Source organism: Phyllostomus discolor, chromosome 9 (assembly GCF_004126475.2).
Source record: "Phyllostomus discolor isolate MPI-MPIP mPhyDis1 chromosome 9, mPhyDis1.pri.v3, whole genome shotgun sequence".
NCBI classification, from domain to species: Eukaryota; Metazoa; Chordata; class Mammalia; order Chiroptera; family Phyllostomidae; genus Phyllostomus; species Phyllostomus discolor.
The window spans coordinates 83,277,371-83,299,883 of NC_040911.2; the positions used below are offsets into that span (position 1 = coordinate 83,277,371).

General features: G+C 46.4%; 1 protein-coding gene across 2 annotated transcripts in view; it reads right to left on the reverse strand.

Annotated features, from left to right (window-relative positions):
* Positions 1 to 21,654, reverse strand: part of PSMF1 (proteasome inhibitor subunit 1) — a 33,706-nt gene extending 12,052 nt beyond the window's left edge. Inside the window, exons 1-4 of one of the 2 annotated variants that reach the window (XM_028524734.2) lie at positions 21,342 to 21,639; positions 15,115 to 15,267; positions 13,416 to 13,498; positions 3,537 to 3,731 (exon numbers count right to left, since the gene is read on the reverse strand). In XM_028524734.2, the coding sequence (XP_028380535.2) occupies positions 3,537 to 3,731; positions 13,416 to 13,498; positions 15,115 to 15,267; positions 21,342 to 21,470 (560 nt within the window). In that variant the 5' untranslated portion in view covers positions 21,471 to 21,639. Of the gene's footprint in view, positions 1 to 3,536; positions 3,732 to 13,415; positions 13,499 to 15,114; positions 15,268 to 21,341 lie in introns of both variants that reach the window. The other variant, XM_028524736.2, reaches the window with a different exon arrangement.
* Between the last annotated feature and the right edge of the window lie 859 nt (positions 21,655 to 22,513).

The following is a 22,513-nucleotide window of genomic DNA, read 5'->3' on the forward strand; positions in this document are numbered from 1 at the left end:
TATTCTTTTGGGTTTTACTGCTAATGTGATCATTTTTAATTTCACTGCTGATGCACAGAAACACAAGTGATTTTTGTTTATTGGTCTGTATTCTGTCCTGCTGCTCAGTTTGTATGTTAGTTTTAAAAAGTTACTTTTTAAAAATGTCCTTAGGATATTCTCTGTACAAGATCCCGTGTGACTGGCAAACAGACATAGTTTACTTCCCATTTTCTAACCCGGACCCCTGCTGTTTCCTGAGTGACTGCCGGTACCTGTTACACAGCAAGCATGACGCTGCAGGAAAGCAGCAAGAGCAGGTGCCCTTGCTTGTCCCTGATCTTAGGGGACTGCACTCCCTCTTTCCCCGTTAATTTGGGTGTTAGCTGTGGGCTTTTTGCAGATGTGCTTTATTGGGTTGAGAAAGTTCCTTCTATTGCCAAATGCTTTTTACCATGAATGGGTGTTGAATTCTGCAAATGTTTTTTCTCTGAGACAGAGAAGTGGTTTTTGTCCTTTGTTCTATTAATGTGGTGCATACATGGATTTATTTTTAGATGTTAACCTACCCAATTCTGTAATAAATTTTATTTGGTCATGATGTGTGTATTTTATATGTTGCTAGATTTGTTTCCCAATATTCTGCTGAGGATTTTTGCATCTGTATTTATGAGGGACACTGGTTTATGGTTTTCTCGTGCTGTCTCTGGTTTCGTGTCACGGTCATACTGGCCTCACGGAATGAACTGGGAAGCAGCCCTTCCTCTTCTGCTTTTCTGAAGGAGTTTGTGAAGGACTGGGATGGTATTAATTTAAAAAATAGGTATTAAGGAAATTTTCAAATGGACCAAAATAGTACAAATAGTGTAATTTATGAAGCCCTTGCATTTTCAACTGTTTCAATAATTACCAATATTCTACCATTCTTATTTCACCTATACTTGCTTCCCAGTGTGATTCTTTTGGGTTAAATTATTCTAAAGCACATCCCAGACATGTCATCTCACCCTTAAAGATTTCATTATATGTATGTAAATATATATCTCTAACAGATAAGGACTCTTTTCCAACATAGCCAAAAATTAACTGCTTCACTTAAAATTAGCAGTAATTCCTAATGTTATCTAATACCTAGTCTGTGTTCAAATTTCTCCAGATGTTTCAAAAATGAATGTTAGAATCAATATGAGTCAAAATCCAGATGGAGCCCAACACTGTATCTGGATGACAGGATTGTCATTAACAGTCCCCTCTCTCCCTCTTCTCCCCAAGCCATTCATTTATTTGATGGAAAAAACAAGGTCGATTTAGTGTGTAAAAATGTTTCGTGCCCGGTTTTTGGCGGGAGCCCATGCATCCTCATGTGTCTGGTAACCTGTTCCTCCATCCCTCAGACTTTCTTTAAGCCGGGAGCTCGCTCCAGTTCCAGGCAGCCGTGAACTTACCCGCAGAGCACACTTAATGTGTGGCTGGCCCACTTTCAGTGTGAAGACTGATCCGTGGTTCCAGGTGCTATCAGTCTGGTCCCCCTGTTATAAAGTGCCCCATCAACCTTTTCACTGAGAGTTCAGCAACCACTGACAATTTGGGCCTGGGTATATGACTTCAGTAGAAGCTTGCGACATGGTGATTTTCTAATTCTGTCACTTCCTCTAAGGCTAGGGTGTTTGTTTTTGTTTTTATCTTCACAATTCTAGACTCCAGGTCTATGATTCCAAAATTAGGATGGCACAGCCTCCAGGTGCCACTATGGAAGCTCTGGGGGTGTTTTTGCTTGTCACAGTTTCTGGAGAGTCTTCTTGGCATTAACAGGCAGACGCTACCTGCTCTGCAATTCCCAGTAGAATTCCACATAACAAAGAATGCCCTGCACCCCACACCACTTCCAGAAGTCTTGTTAGATGTTAATGGAAATATAAAGCTACATAAATTATCTCAAGTCCACGCCTATTTTATATGTGGACACAGTATTTTTATATGGTTCTAATAGAAATATTTCCAGGAATATAGCTGATGTAATTAAGAAACACTGTCCATCCACTCTGTTCGTTGCCATTCTCATAAGGGCTGTTCACTATTTCAGAAAAGTCGCATTAGTAGCAGCAACATGGGTTGTATACTCGAGCTGCTAATACGACACATCTGCACGTGGCCAGCTTTTGTTGCCGTCAAATTCAAGATAATTCCACATACAACTGCAAATATATGACTACGTTTCCATTGAAATCTTACTCAGGAACTACACAATGAGATACACATTATCTTATTATTAATTAATCTCTTTTTATTTCTCATTTGTATTATAGTTAGGACTTTATACCAATTCCTCTTGAAACTTACTGTTCAGCAAGTTAGAGTATCTGTGAATTCCATTTTGAGAGACCAAAGGAGATTTCACAGATATTTATTTTGAACTGGGCAGTTGAGTCTGAGAGAGCTGAGAATTATTATCTACCTAAGGTCTAAAAATTTCATCCAATTTGGCTGTTTACTTAAATCTTGCCACCCGTACTCTCGTTACATCACAGACCGAGCACTGTGCTGGGTGTGAGGACCCTGGACCCCAGCCTTGGCTCTGTCTCTTTACTGGGCTTGTGGCTTAAGGCAGGTCGTCCTGCCTGTAAAATCGGAATGTCAGACCAGACAAGCGGTTCCAGCCTTTTGACCATTTTTTATTATTCTCTACTCTGTCATAGGACCCATATTTCTAAAGACTGCCAAAGAGATTGCCAATTATTACTTATTGTAATAATTAAATCAATTTCCTCTTAAAAGCTAACCAAAGGCATATAATTACCAAACAGAATGAAATAACAATGGCAGTTAACACTTACTGAGTGCTCACTACGGCCCAAAGGGAGCCCTCCCCGCAGCCCCCAGCCCTGCAGCCCCCAGCCCCGCAGCCCCAGCATCACCACCACACTGTGGGGACCAAGTCAGGAGGTGCCGCTTCAGCCTCAACAGAGACTAAGGTCTGCCTGGTCCATCTCTCCTCCCTTGGGGCAGAAACCTCCAGCCCTAAATGCTACTAATCTCATCTGCAAAGATCTTGGACACGATTTGGTCATACCCAACACCGTTTTGGGAAAGTTGTGAAGTTGTCAAAAGAGGTGAGGGGACTACAACAAAATGAAGCAGGCAAGACACTGGGACGACATACTGCCTGCAAAAGTACCTCTGCATCTCTGCATTTTCCCAAAAAGCCTGTCCAGGGCCCTGCACACACCGAGCTCTAGAATAATTAAGTGAATCACCCGGGCAGCCTGCGAGTATCACACACAATCCCCATGGGCCCTGATGCTTGGGCTGACTCAGAGGCTCCTTGTGAACTCCAGAAAGGGGACAGGTGGCCTTAAGATGCTGGGTAGTTAGGGTGACTAGCAGCAGCGGAAGAACTCGCTGGTCTACTGATGTCTCCACTTTCTATCTCCATTCACTATGACTAACGATTCTGTTGAAGACACATGGGGGGCAGTGAGGGGGTCAAGTAGCAGGATGGACATGGCTGGAGTCCTTTGGCAGAAGCACGGGCTGCCCACTCGGGGTTCTGTACTCACCAGGAAGGCTGCCGGCTAGTTTGTGGGTGCTGTGGGCGCTGCGGGTAAATCCGGAGAGGGTCCACCTCTTCGGGAGTGGCCGGGGGAAGCTCTCGGTGGGGACTGCTTGCACTAGCCTTGTTCCAGCGCTCATGGATAGGTGTGATGATTCCAGACACAATACGAGACCGAAGCTCCTCACTGTTCTTGTAGGTCCTGCAGGAAGTAGATGAGGTGTCAACTGCTTGCTGCGGGATGACAACCCTGCATGCAGTATTTCGGCGGCTGCGGCGGCCTTGACAGCTCTTGGCGTTGCGCTTAGACCGTTTGCAAAGGTGGGAACGGGCCGTCCAGCGGGCCTGTGTGAGGGGGGCAACAGCCCGGCGTTGTCTCCGAGGTTTGGGCCTGAGCTTCCTAGGCATCTGAGTTGCCCCTCCTCACTTACCACCCCATTAGAAAGAGGTGAGAGTGTAGGGGCACAGGGCCTGGACTGGCTCCTCCCCTGGACCCACCCTACCCCACCCCACCCTCAACTGTGTGTTCATGATGTGTCATAGGAAGGGTCAGGGAAAGGCAAAGCCTCGGTGGGGAGGATGAACTCCCCTCCAGGTCCAGGAAGGCAGAGCTCATAGCTCTGCCACCAACTCGGGGGCCCTCCGAAAGCTGCTCTGGGCCTCTGTTCTCTGCTTGTGAGAGACAAGCCATGAGAGCTTCAGATGAGGCGCTGAGGCTGACTGAGGCAACGGGGAGTGTGGGAAGCCCTTTACGTAGTGCTAAAAATCAGGTGTTTTAAAATGAGCCATGTCCTGGGTCAAAAAGCAAACCTCACAGAAAGAGCAATGTAACAACTAAAACCATATACGTTCTCTGACCACACGGAACATGAACACAGAAAGGGAATCTCTAAACATGTGGAAAGTAAGCAACACAAGTCTGGATAATCCATGAATCAAAGAGGAAGTCTTGAAAAAAATATGAAACACTGAATAAAAATAAAGATACAACAAATGAAAACATGTGGGATATAGCAAAGCAGTGTTGAGAGGAAACTTCATAGCTTAAATTAAATGCTTACACTGGAAAAGAGGAGAAAATAATAATCAAAATTCTGACCTAAGAGCCTAGAAAAAGAAGAGCAAATTAAACCCAAAGCAGGCAGAAATAAAGAAATTATAAAACCCAGAAATAAATAAAGCAGGAAAATAATAGAAAAATTTAATTAAAAAGCTGGTTCTTCCGAAAAGTGAGTAAAATTGATAAACTCGTAGCAAGACTGTCAAAAACAGAGAGAGAGGACACCAACCGCCCAGACGGAGAACAACAGGGGGCGGCACAATGGTAGCCCTACTACAGTAACTAGACTCATAATAAGCACCCCAAAAAGAAATCTCCAGGTCCAGATTATTTCCATGGAGAATTCTACCAAACATTAAAAAAAATTAACATAAAAAATATCAATTTATAGTCACTTCCAGAAAATACAAGAGGAGGAAATATTTCCAACTCATTTTCTGAGGCCAGTATTACCCTGATCTCAAAACCAGATAATGAGTACAAAAAAAGAAAACTACTGACCAGTATTACCTATGAATTTGGGTGTAAAAATGCTCAACAAAATACTAACAAATTGAATTAAAAATATGTAAAAAGAATTATACACCACAGGATTTACTGTTAGTATGCAAGGCTAGTTCAATATTCATGTTTACCACATCAATAAGCTAAGAAAACTCAAATAATTATATCAATTGATGCAAAAAAATAATTTGATAAAATCTACCATAATAAATCCATTCATGATTTTTAAAAAAAGCAAGCCTCTCAATAAACTAGGAATAGAGGAGACCTTCCTCAATTTGACAGAGCACCTACAAAAAACCCTACAGCAAACAATATACTTTGCCAGGACAGACTGAATACACTGACAGGGAATAAGGCAAGATCATTTCCTCCTGCCTCTCCTATTTAGCATAACGCTGGAAGTTCTGGCCACTTCAATGAGGAAAGAAAGAGCGCACAGATTAGAAAACAAGGAATAAAACTGTCCCATTTGCAGATGGGGTGATAGTCTACCTTGAAATTTGCAAGGAATCTACAAAGAACGCCACTACCCCGTTCACAGAGTGTCTGATATGCAAGGCAGGGCACACGGTCAGTACACAACATAAACAGCTTTTCTACACACTAACAGTGAACACCTGAAAATCAAATCTAACAACAGAACACCTGTATAATCACCTCTAACCGCCCAAAAGAAATAACAAAAACATGTTCTGATTCTGTATGTTTAAAATTACAAAACGATGAAAGAAACCAAATGAAGACCTAAATAAATGGAGACATACATGTTCACAGTAAAAGTGTCAAGTTTCCCCACTACAGGTTTAATGCAAGTCCTACCAAAATCCCAGCAGGTTTTTTAAATAGACACAAACTTATTCTAAAGTTTATATAGAAAGACACAGTCCCTAGGATAACTAAAACTATCTTGACAGGAAGTGAACGGGAGGAATCCTTCTATTCAATATGAAGGACTCCTACGTATCTGCAATAATCGATACTATGTGGCAGTGGCAGAGGGGTAGACACAAAGACCGATGGAAAAACAGAGAACACAGAAATAGACCCACACAAGTACAGATAACTGATTTTTGACGACGCTGCAAAAGCAATTCAGTGAAAGAACAAAAGGTGTTGATGCAACTAGACACCCACGAGCAGGAAAACGAACCTCTATCTAAACTTCACATCTCATACAAAAATTAACTTAAAATAAATCACAGACTTCATTGTTTTTCATTTTATTTTTTTATCCTCACCCTAGGACACTTTTTCATAGCTTTTACAGAAATGGGAGGGGAAGGAGGGAGACAGGGAGAGAAACATCCATCAGTTGCCTGCTTCTTACATGTGCCCCAACGGGGGACTGAACCTGCCCAGACCAGGAATCGAACCTGAGACCTTCTGGTTCACAAGACAATGTTCCAACCAAGCCACACCAGCCAGGGCCAATCACTTTAATGCAAAAGAAAACTATAAAATGTTTAGAAAAAACATAGGAGAAACTATTTGGGAATCTAGGGCTAGACAAAGAGTTCTTACACTTGAGACTAAAAAAGCAAAAATTGATTAAGTAGGTATCAAAATTCAAAACTTTTGTTTTGCAAAAGACGATGGAAAGAGAAAGAAAAAACGACAGTCCAAAAGAAAGTATTTCTAAACCACCATCTATCAGAGGCCTTGTAGCTGAAATATATGTAAGGAACTCTCAAAATTACAAAAATAAAAAAAAAATCCAATTAGAAAATGGGAAAAGACACAAAAAGACACTTTGCCGAAGAAGATACACAGATGGTACGTCTACACACGACAAGATTCTCAACATCATTAGCCACTAGGGACACGCAAACTAAAACCGCAAGGAACTGTCACTACCCAACTATCAGAATAACTAAAATGAAGAACGGCGACACCAGCAAATGTCAGTGGAGGTGCAGAGACACCGCACCACTCAGACACGGGCGTGGACGTGCAAACTGGCGTGGGCACTCTGGAAAAGCGCTCAACAAATACCTTAAAAACTAAACACGCAATGCCCATTGTACTCTTGGGCATTTACTGCAGAGAAGTGAAAATTATGACCAGACAAAAGCCTGCACATAAATGTTCATAGCACCTTTATTCACAATAGCAAAAAACTGGAAATAACTCGGATACCGTCTAACTAATGAATGAATAAACTGGGGCACATCCATATCGTGAAATACTACTGTTCAGTGACACAAAGGAACAGGTGCATGCAAGGACTGAGATGGATCATACCTCACTATGCTGAGTAAGAAAAGCCAATCCCCAAAGCTTACATCCTGTGTAATTCCCTTCATACATTTCTGAAATGACAGAATTTCAGAAATGAAGAATGAATAATGGTTGCCAGGAAGTTAGGGGTGGGGAGAGAGAGTGTGTCTCCTGGTGGCGATGGAGTGGTCTGTGTCATTGTACCAATGTCAAATCCTGGTTGTATGAGCTAGTATAGTTTCACACAATGTTATCATTGAAGTAAAATGTATAAAGGATACAAAGAGTCTCTGTATTATTTCTCACAACTGCATATGAGTATACAATTGAAATTAGAAGTTTAATTAAAAATACATTTATTATGTAACCATAACATGATCCAAGGTTAGACTGGATCAGTGGTTTCAGATCTTCTTCAGCACAGAAAGGGGCCCAGGAGAGCAAGGGAGAGAGCCAAGTGAAAGGGGCACTGAGACCTCCAATTCCTGTTCCCAACTTTTCCACCAGAGCAACTCTACTCTAACCAGTTTAGTACCAATCCTGAGAACACTGTGCTTGAAGGAGGAGTCCCATGGTTACAAAGTGGTAATACCTGCGGTGGCTTCAAGGTGCTAGGGGCCTATGGCCCACTCATTCCTACAAAGAACAGGTTTCTACTTAGAACGCAGAACTTAAGGACTCTGCCGCTCTCCCAACCAAAGTGGTTGGAGGGGATAAATAAATCCACTCCTCTTTCCTTTCCAATCAGACAAACTGCTGTGTGATGCACTTGGAAGACCTCCGACCTCCCTATGTAAGATATTTACCTGAAAAACTCAAGTCTGATTCAAAAACTACCGAGAGGAGCTCTTGCACAATTTCTACGTCTCAGCAGAACTGCAATTTTGGTAGTAGCAAAAGACAGCTTGTCATCCTGTCTAATACAGAAAGGGCATGGCAGAAAGAAACAGGTTCACATGCCTTGGCAAACTGCAGTTCGCTTACCAAGGGACACAAATAACTACCCGAAACAGACAACACATGCCGTGATGACATAACAGGGAGGGCCACTCGAGGGACGGGGACTGGAAGCAGGCAGCTCAGCGCTGCTGAGGCAGAAGAGGGAGGTGTGATCAGGAGGCAGGTCCTACCCTAGCTCTCACAGCCTCAGTTGCCATGGAGATGATTCCTAGTGATCAGATTTTTCTCCCTCTGCGTGTTCACTGAGAGCTTGGGCTCAGCACTAAGCACTCTGCGCGGACAGCTCATTTCGCTCCCAGAACAACACCCTGAAATAGTACTATCGAAATGTACTACCGTGTCCCTCATGCCACAGTGGTTAACAAAACACCTACACACAAACCCCAGCAACAAATGCATTTAAAAATAAATAGATGGAAACATTAACACCGCTTCTCAGTATTGCTGAGGCAACTAAATGCTCTCACGTGCATGAACAGCATAGCACAGGCCTGGGTTCTTCCACAAGTTCTGTCTGTTTCTCTCCCAGTGGAATCCCAGGATGGAGAAGTCAAAAGAGAGACCACACTCCACATGTCCTTTCCTTATCCTCTTAAGGGGTGCGGTGGGGTCATGGTGTGGGCAGCACCCAGAAGAGCAGCTCTGCCAGGGCCAGTCCTGGCCTCACTTTGCTAGAGCCCTTTGCCTACCACATGCAAACAGACCCGGGGCCTGCCTCAAGGAGATCACACGCTGGTAGGGGAGATGGACTCTAAGAAGTTAATCATAAAATACTCACTTATTACCATACTATAATGTGTACTTTTTGCCCCAATTTTTGAGGGAAAAATAAGGATACACATTATACATGGGTAGTACCTGAAATACTTTCCATCTGTTGTTGTGTTTTTGTAATTATTTGTCACATAAAATTTCTTATGCCATAACATGTTCAAAAAATGCTAAAATTCCTTTATAATACAGAAAAACACAAGTATCTAAATATAAATAAATAATTTAATTAAAATGAAAACGAAAGGTTTTTTTCCTGAAAGTTTGGGTCAAAAACGTGGGTGTACATTATATACAGGAGCACATTCTGCACAGCAAAATTCTTAAAAGTTTGTTTCAAAACACCAAACATGGGGGGTGAGGAAGGCTTCTCTGAGGGGCTGACGTCTGTTTAAATGGGAGCTGAAGGAAGAGCAGGAAGGAGGTGGCAGGGAGGTCGCTGGGAAGGGCTCGGGCAGAGGGAAGAACTCTGAAGGGGGCAGGCACCGTGGCTGAGACGCAGGAAAGCTGCACAAGAGGAGGCTGAAGGGCTGGGGCGCTAGGCTTTAGGCCTCATCAAGGATTTCATTCTTTATCTTCAGAGAAGGAAAAAGAAAATTCACTTAAGGGTTTTGGTTTTTTTTTTAAATTAGAAATGTTTAAAACGGTCTCAGTGTGAGATTTTGAGTGTACGGATCACAGTGTTAAGCACACTCACAGCACAGTGCGATCAGCAGCTCCATCGGCCTTGAGCACTGTCCTCACCTTGCAAAACTGAACTCGGTGCCCCGTAACCACCACCTCCTCCTCCTCCCCTCTCCCAGCCCCTGGCAATGACTGATTCCTTTCGTTCCTGTCTGCACGACTCTGACTTCTCCAGGTCCCTTGTGTGAGTGGAATCGTACAGCATTTGTTTGCTTGTGACTGGCTTATTTCACTGAGTGTGATTCATGTTGAATCATGTCCTCGAGACTCACGTTGAAACCTTCCTTCCTTTCTAAGCGCTGAGTGGTATTCCACAGAACGCATGTGCCACATCTGTTCACCCACCCGTCGTCGGTCCTGGCTACGCACAGGCACCCGCGCTGCTCCCACCTCTTGGCTGTCATGCATAACACTTCCATGACCGTGGACATGCAGGCACCTCTTCAACACCCCACTGTCCACTCCCAGCGCACGCTCCAAAGTGGAACTGCTGGTCACGTGGCCATTTTCTGAGGGACCACTGTCTGCAGTGGCTGCATCACTTCACATTTCCACCGACAACGAACAAGGGCTCCAAACTCTCTACACTCTCACTGACACTTATTTTCTGCAAAAAAACCCTTTTTTCTAATGGTAGCCATCCTAACGTGTGGGGGATTTCACCAAAGGATTTCAAGCGAGGGTTGTTAACCATGATCAGATCTGTGTTTTACACACGCTGGTCCGCTGCCGTGTGGGAAACCGACCAGAGGGCGGCGAGCGGGAGTGAAGCTGGGATCTCCTCACATGCGGTTGTCTGGAAGAGGGGAGAGGGCTTGGGGGGGGTGGAGGTAGGTGCTTTGGGAGTCTGAGGGGAGTGGGTGCAAAGTGGTTACTGCTAATCACAGACAACTGGGTTGTAACAGGGTTTCTAGGCAGTTCTGATGACCTTGAATTTAGACTGAGGTCGGGCTTCCTCCAAAACCCTGTGGAGGTCACAAGGATGGGGAAAAAGTCCCTAAAACAGAGTAAAGGGGAAATAACAGGGACAAACTATGTATCAAACAGAGAGTTTTATTACACTGGAAAAAGAAGCATCAACCTAAGTACCTTTTGAATGCAATACTATTGACTACATATATCCTCAGCGGGACACAGTCCAAGGGCAAAAAGACCTGGGAAGAAACAGCAGTTGAAATTTTACTTAGTAGGTTTGTTCTTGGTAGGAACTGATGAAGCAGTTTAGAATCTACTTCTGTGTATTTTAGGATCAGACAATTAAGTAAATAAATTGATGCCACTGGACATCAGAGTTCTTGCCGCAGAAAGGAGATACAAGGATGGACTAAGAGATTAAGAATCCTCTAGGGTTAGATAAAAAATGAAAGTATTAGTTTGAAATTTAAGAAAAACAAACTTTAAGGAAAGGGTCTTCTAGTTCTATTCCCTGACAAGGCCTAGAAGCAGTGCCATCCTTAGTCGTAACGAACGCATCCAGGAACAGATTTTAATTCTGAAATAATATTCCCTATGAACCGTGAAGTTCCTTAGAAAAATGGCTAGTTTCAGAGAAGGGCCAAGGAAAGTGCAAGGTGAGGCTGGAATACCTTTCCGTGCCAGAAAGTGTGAAAACGCTCAGGGGATGAGGACTTGCCAAAGGGACAAAGTGGCAGCTCGAAGGGTTCCCACTGGTCAACTCTGGAACACCTGAGCATTCCAAGAATGACAGAAATGGATTATAACGCCAAATGAAAAAGGACCACGAGTCATGCTGATATTTTAAAAATTAAAAATAAATGGGATAAGAATAGAAAATCTTTCTTAGAAGTGCTAATAAATGCAGAAAGAAAAATAAAGAGCATATTACTGTTTTATAATCATCACAATAATAATTGATCCAGGCGAGAATCATCAATAGTTGTTAAAAGCACTGGGCGAAAGACCATTAGGCAGTGATTACTCAGTCTGCCTGTATAGTCCTACACATCACTTATCAAACACGAAGGAAAACAAATGTGTTTACTATGGAGAAGGCTGGCAGATATGGTCATGGCCAAGGGATCAGCCTGAAGTGGACCCACTGTGAGACGGGCATCACAGCCTGATGGGAAACACTGAGAACACGGCCTTGACTATGTATGTAGTGTTCTTGTCAAAAATGTTCAACCTACGTCAAAAGATGAGGAAACAACCTGATAAACCCGACCTTGAGGAAAAAAACCTGAACATTCCACACAACAACTGATCTCAAGCCTTCAAAAATACCAATGCCACTAAAAACAAAAAGTCTATGAAACAGTTCCAGGTTAAAGGTAATTAAAGAGACATGACAATAAATGCAATGTGTGATCTTGGTTGGATAAGGAAAAAAAACCCTCAAACCCAAACCCAAAAGACTAGCTGGCTAGGAAGGGCACTGCTGGGACGGCTGCAGCAGTCCGACTGTGAGCCGTGCGTCAAATGTTGTTCCTGCGTCAACGGCTCATTTACGTGTGATAACTGCAGTAAGATTATACAGGACAATGCCCTTGTGAGGAGATAATTGTTAAAATATTTAGGGGCTAGGGCTCATAAAGTCTGGAAATAATTCTCAGATGGCTGAAGAACAAAACAGCACATAAAAATTAAGAAAATATGGCAAAATGTTTAAAAAACTGGTAAATCTAGGTGATGGGTATAGGGGCGCTCACTGTAGTATTTTTGCAAACCATTTTTTCTGTAGGGTTGCAAAGTTCAAAATAAAAATTCAAGAGGATGGGAAGACAAGCAAGACTAGGAAAAAATATTTACAAGACACATCCTTGAGAAAGGAGTCATCAAAAACATACAAAAAATTCCTAAAACCCAGCAGTAAGGAAACAAGAAATGGGCCGAAGACCAGCACCATCGCCTCAGACACAGAGGGGAAATAAGCACATGGAAAGAGGGTCAACATCTCGCGTCATCAGGGGACTGCAAGTTACAACACCAGTGAGGCGTCACCGCACACGGACTGGAACCTGAAACGTCAGTCCCGACAAATGCTGACAGGGATGCGGAGCAGCAGAAACTTGCACTCACGGCTGGGGGAATGTCAAACCATGCAGCCACTCGGGAAGGCAGCCTGGCAGTTTCTGACAAACCTGAACATACTCCACCCCCACCTTCAGATGGGATCTGGGTGATAATGTCAGCAGTACCGGTTCCTCCACCTTCAGGAGCGCACCACTCCAGTGAGGGACGCGGACAGTGAAGGGGGCTGTGTGTGTGTGTGTGCATGTGTGTGTGTGTACACTGGGGCGGGAGGAGAGGGGCAGGCGGTCCAGGGGCATTCTGCACCTGCCACTCAATTTTGCTGTGAACCTGAAACTGTTCTAGAAAGCAGTCTATCCAAAACAAGTTGGGGGTGGAGTGGAGACCTGCTTAGGGACACTGCTCCTCCAGGCGCCCACTTTGATGGACTCCACTGGCCCGGCCCCATCATTGCTCTGTAGTCACGACAGCACGTGCGGACCCCTGACTGCATGATTTGGTCCCACCTGGCACTGCCCATGTGAGTCCTCCCTTCAAGTGAATTAAAACCAGGAAGAGAACTGAGAAGTGACTGTGCCTGGGAGTGAAAGACCGCTCTATTGACCTTCCTCAATTCTCTAACTACCTCCATCCTGTTCCTTGCATCCGGCCACTGGGTCTCTTCTCACCCCCAGGAAAACTGTCACTCAGAAGTACCTGTGGAAGTCGGTCAGGTGTTCTGAATCGATATAATCATCCAAGTTGAGCGTCAAGTCTGACACTTGCTCTGAGCCATATTCCTAGAAAAATAAAAATAAAAAGTGAGAGACCGGGAATACTTCTGGGCCAAAGAAACACATGTATGCACAGGGAAACAAATACAAGGACTGTGTGTTATACAGGAAATACCCTTCCAACCCTTGGGGCCTTCTCTGATTTAGGAATATCGTTGTTTTGCAGAGACAGAGCCGGAAAGCCTACTTCCTAGGCTCAGGTACAGGCATGGATGCACAACTTCAACTTAGAGGTGGGTGACACAGGGAAGCGGGCTGAGCGAGAGACAGACATCTCGCTCATGAGGGCTCAGAGCACCAGGGGCTCACGGGAAGTGGCACCAGGGCTGGCAGCAGGGGCCGGTCCCTAGTGCCCAGTGTGGTAGCATCAGCAGCGGTTTCCATGGCATGGTTTGGGGCACCATCCTGGAGTCCAGATGTGAACCTGTTTTCCAGCCCTTCCAACAATTCAGTGAGCTACCCCAATTCTTTAGTAAACCTGACCTGGTTAAGCCAACCTGAGGGGATTTTGCTGTTTGTAACTAAGTCTTCGTCTGACACAAGGTCTAAGTGTGCGTCCAAAGGAAAAGGGATAACCAAAGGGATAACCACGGGAAGCGGCACCATGGAACACCGCATGGTAAATCAGTAAGGTACACCTATGTGCATCCCCGTGTAAAGACTCCCAAAACACACTGAGGGAGAAGAGCCAGACACAGTACGACACAGGCCGTATTGACACTTTCGTGTGAACACACACGGGCAACCGGATCACAGCCTAACAAAAAGAACGAAAAGAACACCCTGCCCTCGTGGTGCTGACCGTCCAGTGACAGAGCACAGACATCAACCCAAAGCGTGAGCAAGTACATAATTGTACACTGTGGTTCCAGGCAGGAGAACAAAATGATGAAGGAGAGAAGAACAATTCAGGTTTTTCTGACAAGTGAGAGGGGGCAGTCAGGACTGAGCTGTTGGAGGAAGTGACAAATAAGGGAGCAGTCCTGGCTAAAGGACGGATAAAGGGTGCGTGTGCGCGCACATGTGTGCGCGCACGTGTGGCACCCTCCTTTCCAGCACAGGAAACAGGAAGTGTGAAGGCTCCAAGCTAAGGCAGCAGAGAGCTAAAGAACTAAAGAACTAAAAATAGCTCGGGCTGGTGTGGCTCACGCAGTTAGAGTGTCATCTGATAAACCTGAAGGTTGCAGGTTCGGTCCCCAGTCAGGGTGTGTACCAGAGGCAACATAGGAGAGGCAACAGGATCAATGTTTCTCTCCCTACCCCCCTCTCCAAAATCATTAAGCATGTCCTTGGGAGAGGTAAAAAAAAAAAAAAAAAGAAAAGAAAAGTAGCCTCCTGTGGCTATAACAAGTTTCTTCCTCCCGTGTTGTCACCGAATGGATTTATCTTCATTTACTTAACCACTCCCCTGTGATGGAAAGTCCCCCCTTTACAAGACCGGGTGGTGAAAATATTTGAGCACAAGCTTTTCTATATTTAGGGAAAGCTCTAGAAGTAGGATCCCTGGGCAAAGGCCTCACTCACAAACATTTAGGGCTCTATATCCACACAGTAAATGGGTTTTAAAACCAGGACCCCAACACCACTCCCATCGGCGGACCCTGCACACCTCGGAGACTCACCAGCACGTTGATGATCATGCTGTTCTCCACGGTGATGGCCTTCACGAGGAGCCTCCGGGACCCGTCCTTGGACTGGTACCGGAGCGTGTACAGGTCTTTGTTGCTGTTCCACTCAGCGGGCAGCAGCTCTGATTTCTTGTCACTGGAACCCGGCTGAGAAGACACCAGGGTTGAGAGGAAGGTCACGACCTCAGAACACAGCTATAAAGGACCTTACAGACAATCTAATGCCACCCCCCACTTCACAGATGAGGTCATGGGGGTCAGGAGAAATAAAATGTCCAAGGCCCTACAGGAAGTTAGAGGTCTGGGACCCAGGTCTCTGGACTCCCACTCCTCTCTCAGCTCTGACCGCCTCCATCACACAGCCCTGGGACCTGTCAAGAATCGGTGGCCTTGCTTCAGTATTAATCTCCTCACCACCCCCCACCAAGAACAAGACTGATCATCTCCAAGGTTACTGTGAAATCCTAAGGTAAAAACACAGACTCTGATGCGCCACCCCCCTCCACACTACTGTAGTGGTTTAACAAAAATTACGAACAACTTTCACACACATATGAAATGTAGCATATGTACAACATAAAAAGAAGGATGCAATGGACGCCTATGTATCTGCCACCAGCTAAAGAAACAGAGTACCACCAACACTGCTGACTCCTTGAGCAGAGCCCCAAAGAAGCTCCCCACCATGGGTAATTAATACTCTATTTCTAAAAATTTCTTTACTTTTCCTTACCTAAAAATACATTGTTTCAAGTGTTTTTGAATTTTATGTAAACTGCATTACTTTTACCACGTGCATTTTCATTGGAAAGTTTTTTTGAGATTCACCCCCATCACTGTGTTTAACCGTAGTCGATGAACTCAATAGCCTCCCACCGGTGTGCGGCGCGCAGCGTATGGAATCCCACTGTACAGAGATGCCGCCGTTCCCCCTGCACTTGCTGGGAGATATCCGAGTGTGCAAAGCCTATCTGTTTAGCCATGATAAAGGCTGCTGTGGGCATTCTTGTACATGTCTCCTAGTACACATGAGGATACATTTCTATACACTGTGTCTGGGGGAGGGGGGAACTTTTCATTTATAAGGTAAAGTGAAACTTTTCCAAAGAGGCACTGAATTACACTCCCACAGGCAACGTGTAAGACCTCCTGTTGTTCCACGGAGGCGGCAACACTGCTGTTGCACACTTCTTCCACCTCTGCCCACCTGGCGGGCACAAAAATGCATCACTGAGTCGTGATGGCTCCCTTTCTTTTCTTTGTTTAGCAATGCCATGACTTTCCTTTTATACACTGCAGTCTGAAACACAGTCAGTCCTCCAACTATTTTTACAGAAAGAGCTAACACAGTGACTTCCAGGTGGGGAGATTTCTTAAAGACAACTGACAAAGAAAAACGGCACTGTCTTTGAGAAAGTTCATGCTTTCAGGCTTGTCTTCAGCATTAGACACCACACAGTTAACACTGGGGTGAAAGACCTGCCATGGCTACAAGTGAAGAGAACTAATAATTAGCACATAAACGGGATGCTTGGAAAACAGTTGTGAACTCACTTGAAAAACTGGCAAAAGAAATGAACAAGCAAAAGAGCCGCTAATGGTGTACAAAGGACCGTTCAACTCGACCAGCACACAGAGAAGCACAGGCTGAAATAACGAGATCCCGGGTCACACCCATTGGACGGGTCATTACCCAGACTTCTGTTCTGCCAGCTTTTTGTGGAGGTGTGGGAAGAACGAGAGAGCCTCCAGACACTGCTCGCTGGTGGCCGCTTAAACTCTCCCGACCATGCTGGAGGGCAGTCTGGCAGTACTTGGTGCCATGAGGGGAGCTGACACGCCACAGTGGAACCAAACCTCCCCTGCTGTGAGAAACCCTGTGCGCAGAGGCACAGGGGACAAGACCAAGAATCTTCATCACCACGGTGGAGGTGAAATGAAAAATATGCTCACAGAGGAACAAGATATAGCAATGAGAAGGAACAAATGAGATGTAATTGCGGCATTAAGATAAAAGTTTAAAAAATATATATGACAAAAGTTAAGAAAAAATGAAATTTATAGCTGGGTGATGTGCAAAAATTTAAAAAGTGCACAAAAATTTATTTATTTTTCATGGATGCATACTTATACAGCTAAACACAGAGAAGATGGGCTGGGAAGATCTGCACTGATGAGAATACAGTGGGAGAGAGGGGGACCAGAGACGACAAACAAGGACTATAGACAAAGGTCCGGCAGTGGAGGCCTTCAACACCCCATGGGCAGCTGGAGGCCAAGAGTGGAGAACCGAGAGGCTCTCCTCTTTGGTCACCCCCCTGGCACTCAGGCATCCCACGGGGGAAGGGGAATAAAATCCAAGATGTTGCAATGGGGCGGTCTGAAACCGGGCTGGATGAGGAGGTCACAGGCCTGAGCAGAGAAATGAAAGTAACAAAAACAAAAGTGAAACTGATCAAACCACTCGGATACCTGAGAAGGAGAAACTCCCTTCATCCCAGCTGAGTAAATTTCCTGTAATATGTTTAATGTCATGGATTTAAACTTTACTATGGAAGCCAAGAATCTGATACTATGCCTCTTTGTGCTGTTAAGGGCCTTTGAATTTATATCCTCCATCTACAGCAACCCATCAGCATATATAAAAACCAGTCTGCTCATTATCCCATAGCCCCTGGCTTCCGGAGCAAGGCAGAATGGTGAGGCCAGGTGAGGTTGCTGCTCCTCACTGGAGCAGACCGGATGCTCCCCAGCCCAAGGGCTGCCCTGATGTGGGGGAAACAGGTGGGGGGCTGGGGGGGACAGAGAGTGACTGGCCCTGGTGATATCAGGCCAAACGTGGCACTAAACTGCCCTCTAAGCCCTGACATCGAATATCAGGCCTTCCAGAAAGCTGCAATTGGAAGATAGCCAAAGTGCAGTAGTGGCGTTAAAAGGAGGAGGCTGGCAGGGGCTGAGAATTACCCAAAGTCACTGTAAGTCAGGCGCAGAGCTGGACTGGCATTCAGAGCTTCTGGCTGCCTGGCTCTGGCTGGAGAAGATTCTTCCCCAGCCAGGCCCACCAGCCTGTCCCCAAGAAAGTAGCTACAGTTGTCCCCTTAGGCAAACTCCCGGGGCTGGAAGCATTCTTTAGTGGTCTGGAGTTCATCCCAGTGCCTCTGGGCTAAAATGCACCCAAAGAAACGTCAACAGATCATTCCAGACATTTTCTCTCTTTCCTCCTAATCCTAAGACTCCCACAACAGAAAACAAAATTCTCTAACTTAAGTCTGTGGCCATCACTAGCCCCCTGCCACCTAAACCACCTGACACAGCCATAAAGCTCTTACATGGCGTGGTGCGCACTTCAAGAAAGAAATCCAAACTCAAACGTTGGCTTTTTACTGAAGCCAATGAATGCACTGCTTTCCTAATCAGGTTTTACGTACACACTTTCCCGGTACCAAAGAGAAAAGAAGGCAAGGTAGCTTTCCACTTAACTGCCATTATATTATATAATCAAGAACACACACACTTTTGGGACCTTCCCCTGTCTTTTATCGCCCCAGAAGGGTGGGGAGCAGGAGGTGGCTGGAGAGGCAACACACACATCCTCTGAGCCTGGCAGACACCACCGGTCTCTGCGGAGTCTCCTGGTCCCAGGCCAGAAAATTAAACCGTCTCCTGAATAAATTAATAGGAAAGATGCTTCTCCAAAGGGCTTCCACTCTGAATGAAAGCAGACTCAGCAGAAGCGAGAGGAGGACAAGTGCAACCTGAGCTCCAATGACACTTACAATAAGAGGGCAAAGAGCAACAAAAATACTCTCTAGTGTGCGATACAAACACCCATCCCCTGAAAGGGCATGCGCGATTCAGCCCAGGGGCAGCCATCCAAACAGTGGGCAAAGGCTTTCAAAACCCTCATTCCCTGTCTCCTGTCATGAGTGGAGACAGCACCATTCTCTGCATGAACTCAGCACACGGCACCATGAACAGAGTGGAACTACATGGACCTTTGGGAATTAGTTAAGGATCTTCTATTTATTTTTTTAAACCAGTGTCCAAATGAGATCGTATTCTATCTGCACATTTCACCTGGACATTTTTGGGTCTAGAGTATATGGCAGGGGGATGATGATGGCTGGCATGAGGCAGTAACCTGTACGAACTAATGACCCTAAGCTGTCAGTGACTCCCAGTGCTGACAGAACATGAGAGAGGATGAGTGGTGGGAGCAGGTCTGCAGAGTTGATGTGTATGTATGGAATGGGAGAAGAGAACAGAAACCGCTATGGGGAGAGAGGCTCTGACAGTGTGTCTGAGTAGCAGTAGCTGCTGGAAGTCAGTAAAGACAGCGACATACATGAGGAGGGTGAGAGAACAGGGCAATCATGTCAGATCTGAAGGACAGGGCAAAGGGTCAGGGGAGCTAGGGCCAATGGGAGAACTCCAAGGTCAGGACCAAGTCTTAACTCCCCTCCCCCACCCCACTGTCATCCTGCACCACCCTTCACATCAGATTCCTGAGGGAACGTCCCAGGAAAGACGGAAATGACTGGGGCAACTGAACAAGCTATTACAGATGAGAATGCAGGAGTGGGGCAGGTGAGGAGACGTCAGGTTCTGCTGGGGAGACTAGCCACGGAAAGGGGAGCCTGACACTTGCGAGTGGGGACTCTGTCTGTACCTTGACCCTTGACCCAGGGTCTGAAATGATGAAAGGCAAAGTAAGTGGGATGAACAGATAGGCCAGAAAGATGCATGTGGGAGGGAGAAATGGTTCCTGCTTCGTGTGTGTGTGTGTGAGAGAGAGAGAGAGAGAGAGAAAGAGAGAGGCTGGCCTTTCTTTTCCAGCCCATCTCCAAGAGTCCTAGAGTCCACTCAAGATATGAAGTACGTGTGAGCCTAGAGGTGGTGACAGAGGATGCTAAGTGTGCGTCGGGGTCCCAGTGAGAAACTTGAGGTCTGGAGGGGAAAGACCCACACACGCATGACCGTTCTTGTACTTCCGATTCCTATTGGTGGGAATAAAATGTGCGAGGGGCGTGGTGGTCTCGGTCTCTAGTTCTAAGAGATAGAGGAATGGGACGGCCAGGGATGTGGGAAGGACCTGGCTGTAAATGCTCAGGATGCATAAACTATTTCTGAGGAAGGACCTCTAAAGCTCCGTGAAGATGAGGAAACGTTTAAAACTCTGGATGCACATCTGGGAAACTGAAACTTGAGAACTGAAGCACTCAGAAATGAGAGTAAGGTTGAAAATCTCACTACTAGCTGCAAGGGACGAAGTGCCCTTTTCCCCAGAGCTGGTCTAGGTCCTGAGAGGGAGAGTACAGGGAGGGCAGGCTTGGAGCTCTGAGTGTGCGTCTGTGTGAAGCGTGGCAGGGAAGCTGTTTCCTCTGGCAGAGCAGAAGGAAAAGAAAGGGGCAGTAAGGGGCCAGGCCCAGTTCTCACAGGAGGTGGATGTGCAGGATGAGAGTCACAGGGGAGCAGCCGGGAAGCTGGGGGAAGGCCATCGCAAATAATCAGTGAGGCAGGCAGGGTCCAGAAGTTCTGCGGCTCCGCGGGGATGACAACAAGGCTCCCAGAGGCAGAGCCAGAGGACGGGAGAGCAGGAGGGCTGCTCCTGTAGGGGCAGCTGTGGAGAGGAAAACTTACCTGGCCCTTCCACCCAGGGTGTACGTGTGTACGTGTGGGAGGTGCTTGCTTTCCAGAGCCTGAGTTGGGGATGACAGCGGAGAGTGGTTGCAAAGGATGAGGGGTGCTGGGGAGTGAAGAAAGGGCCCCTGACTGGGGATGAGGAGGTCAAAGCTCACCCCTATATACTCGTGCTTGGGTCCACTTATCAGGTGGAGACTCAGGACAGTGTGTGGGCAGTACTGGGTGGGAAGGAGCTTACTGGGCACTTCAGGTTAGGTGAGGAATGCACAGGGGGTGCTACACCCGCCTCAGTGCCAGGTCCGCACAACCCTGACCTCGGAGACTGACAGGCTGTGGTGAAAGCAAGTTTCTGACCGTGGGCTTTCAAGTATGTGCCAGCTGTGTTGTGAGGGGCTTTGGGCTCAGGTGGGATTGCAGAGCATCTCCCCAATCCGCAGACCGTGGTGTCATGAACCCCAGGTCCCAGAGATGGGAGAAGGGAAGGTTAGGTGCTCTTGACCAGGGTTTCGGCCCTATGGGTCTAGGCAAAAGACACCTTACCCCCTCCACCCTAGCTCCGAGTCGACGTCGTGGCGTACCTGGTCGCCGACACCCAAGCCGCAGTAGCCGTGCGTCACCACCTCCCAGTGCAGGAAGCAGATGAGCGCGTCCTGCGCACAGGTGATCGTGGGCGCCACAGACGCGAACAGTACCTCCAAGCCCGCCATGCGCGCCCCCGGCTTCTGCGGGCAGAGGAAGGAAATGAGAAAGTGCGTTGAACCGACTCGGCCCTCGGAGTACTGATGACCCCACACCGATAATCCTCTCTTCCTAGCCGCCACTCCACCCACGGCCAAAATGGAGACGCCCGGGGGTAAGGGGGTGCGGCCACCGGAAGTAGCTCTAAAGAGCGGTGCAGCTCCGCGAACGCGCCCGGGCTGGAAACCAGAGCGCTCACTTCAAGGTTCCTGCAAGCAGAGCGCGGACAGGGAGGGGCGGGGCGGGGCGGGGCCGGGCCGGAGAGAAGGGGAGGGGCTTCTCCTAGGGGCACGGCCCTTCGAAGCCTGAATCCCGACCTTGCCCCGCGGCTAGCAGAACCACTAAGGGCAGGGAGGGTGTTGCGCCCTCGAGGAGAGGCCACCTTGTTCTAAACCAAAGACTTCCCAACCTCAGAATGGGGTGGGTGTATGCTAGTGGGGGAGGATGTAATGAAATATGGCTAAGTATATATTCATAATAATTGACTCTTATTCAGTTCTTGCTACGTGCACATTATTCGAAATGCTTTTCTACTTGTATTCATTTATTTAATCCTCATGACACCAACGTTACTGATAGTTCCACTTTATAGGTGGGTAAACAGAGGCACAGAGTGTTAAATCTGGCTAAGATGACACAGCCAGTGTCATGTCTGGCTCCTAGGATGGCATTTATTAAGTATTTATTGTATTCTAGATCCTGTGCCAAAATCTTGATGTCACCCTAAAAACAATTCTGTGAGGTACGTTTCATTGTCACCTTCATTTTGCAGACGGCAAAACCAGCTCAGAGAACTGAGGCCACTTCTCCCAAGAAGACACAGCTGCCTACTGCTGAGCTCGAGTTCCTGATCCACTACCAAATTTCAATAGTTTTCTTGTCTGTCTCCTTCACGATTTTTACCACCTTGTTATTTCTTCAACAGGTTTCTTGCCATCCAGTTCCCCATTCCAGTCAGCACTCTGCTGCAATCCACCCTCATCTCTCATTTAAATGCCGGCACCAGCCTCTG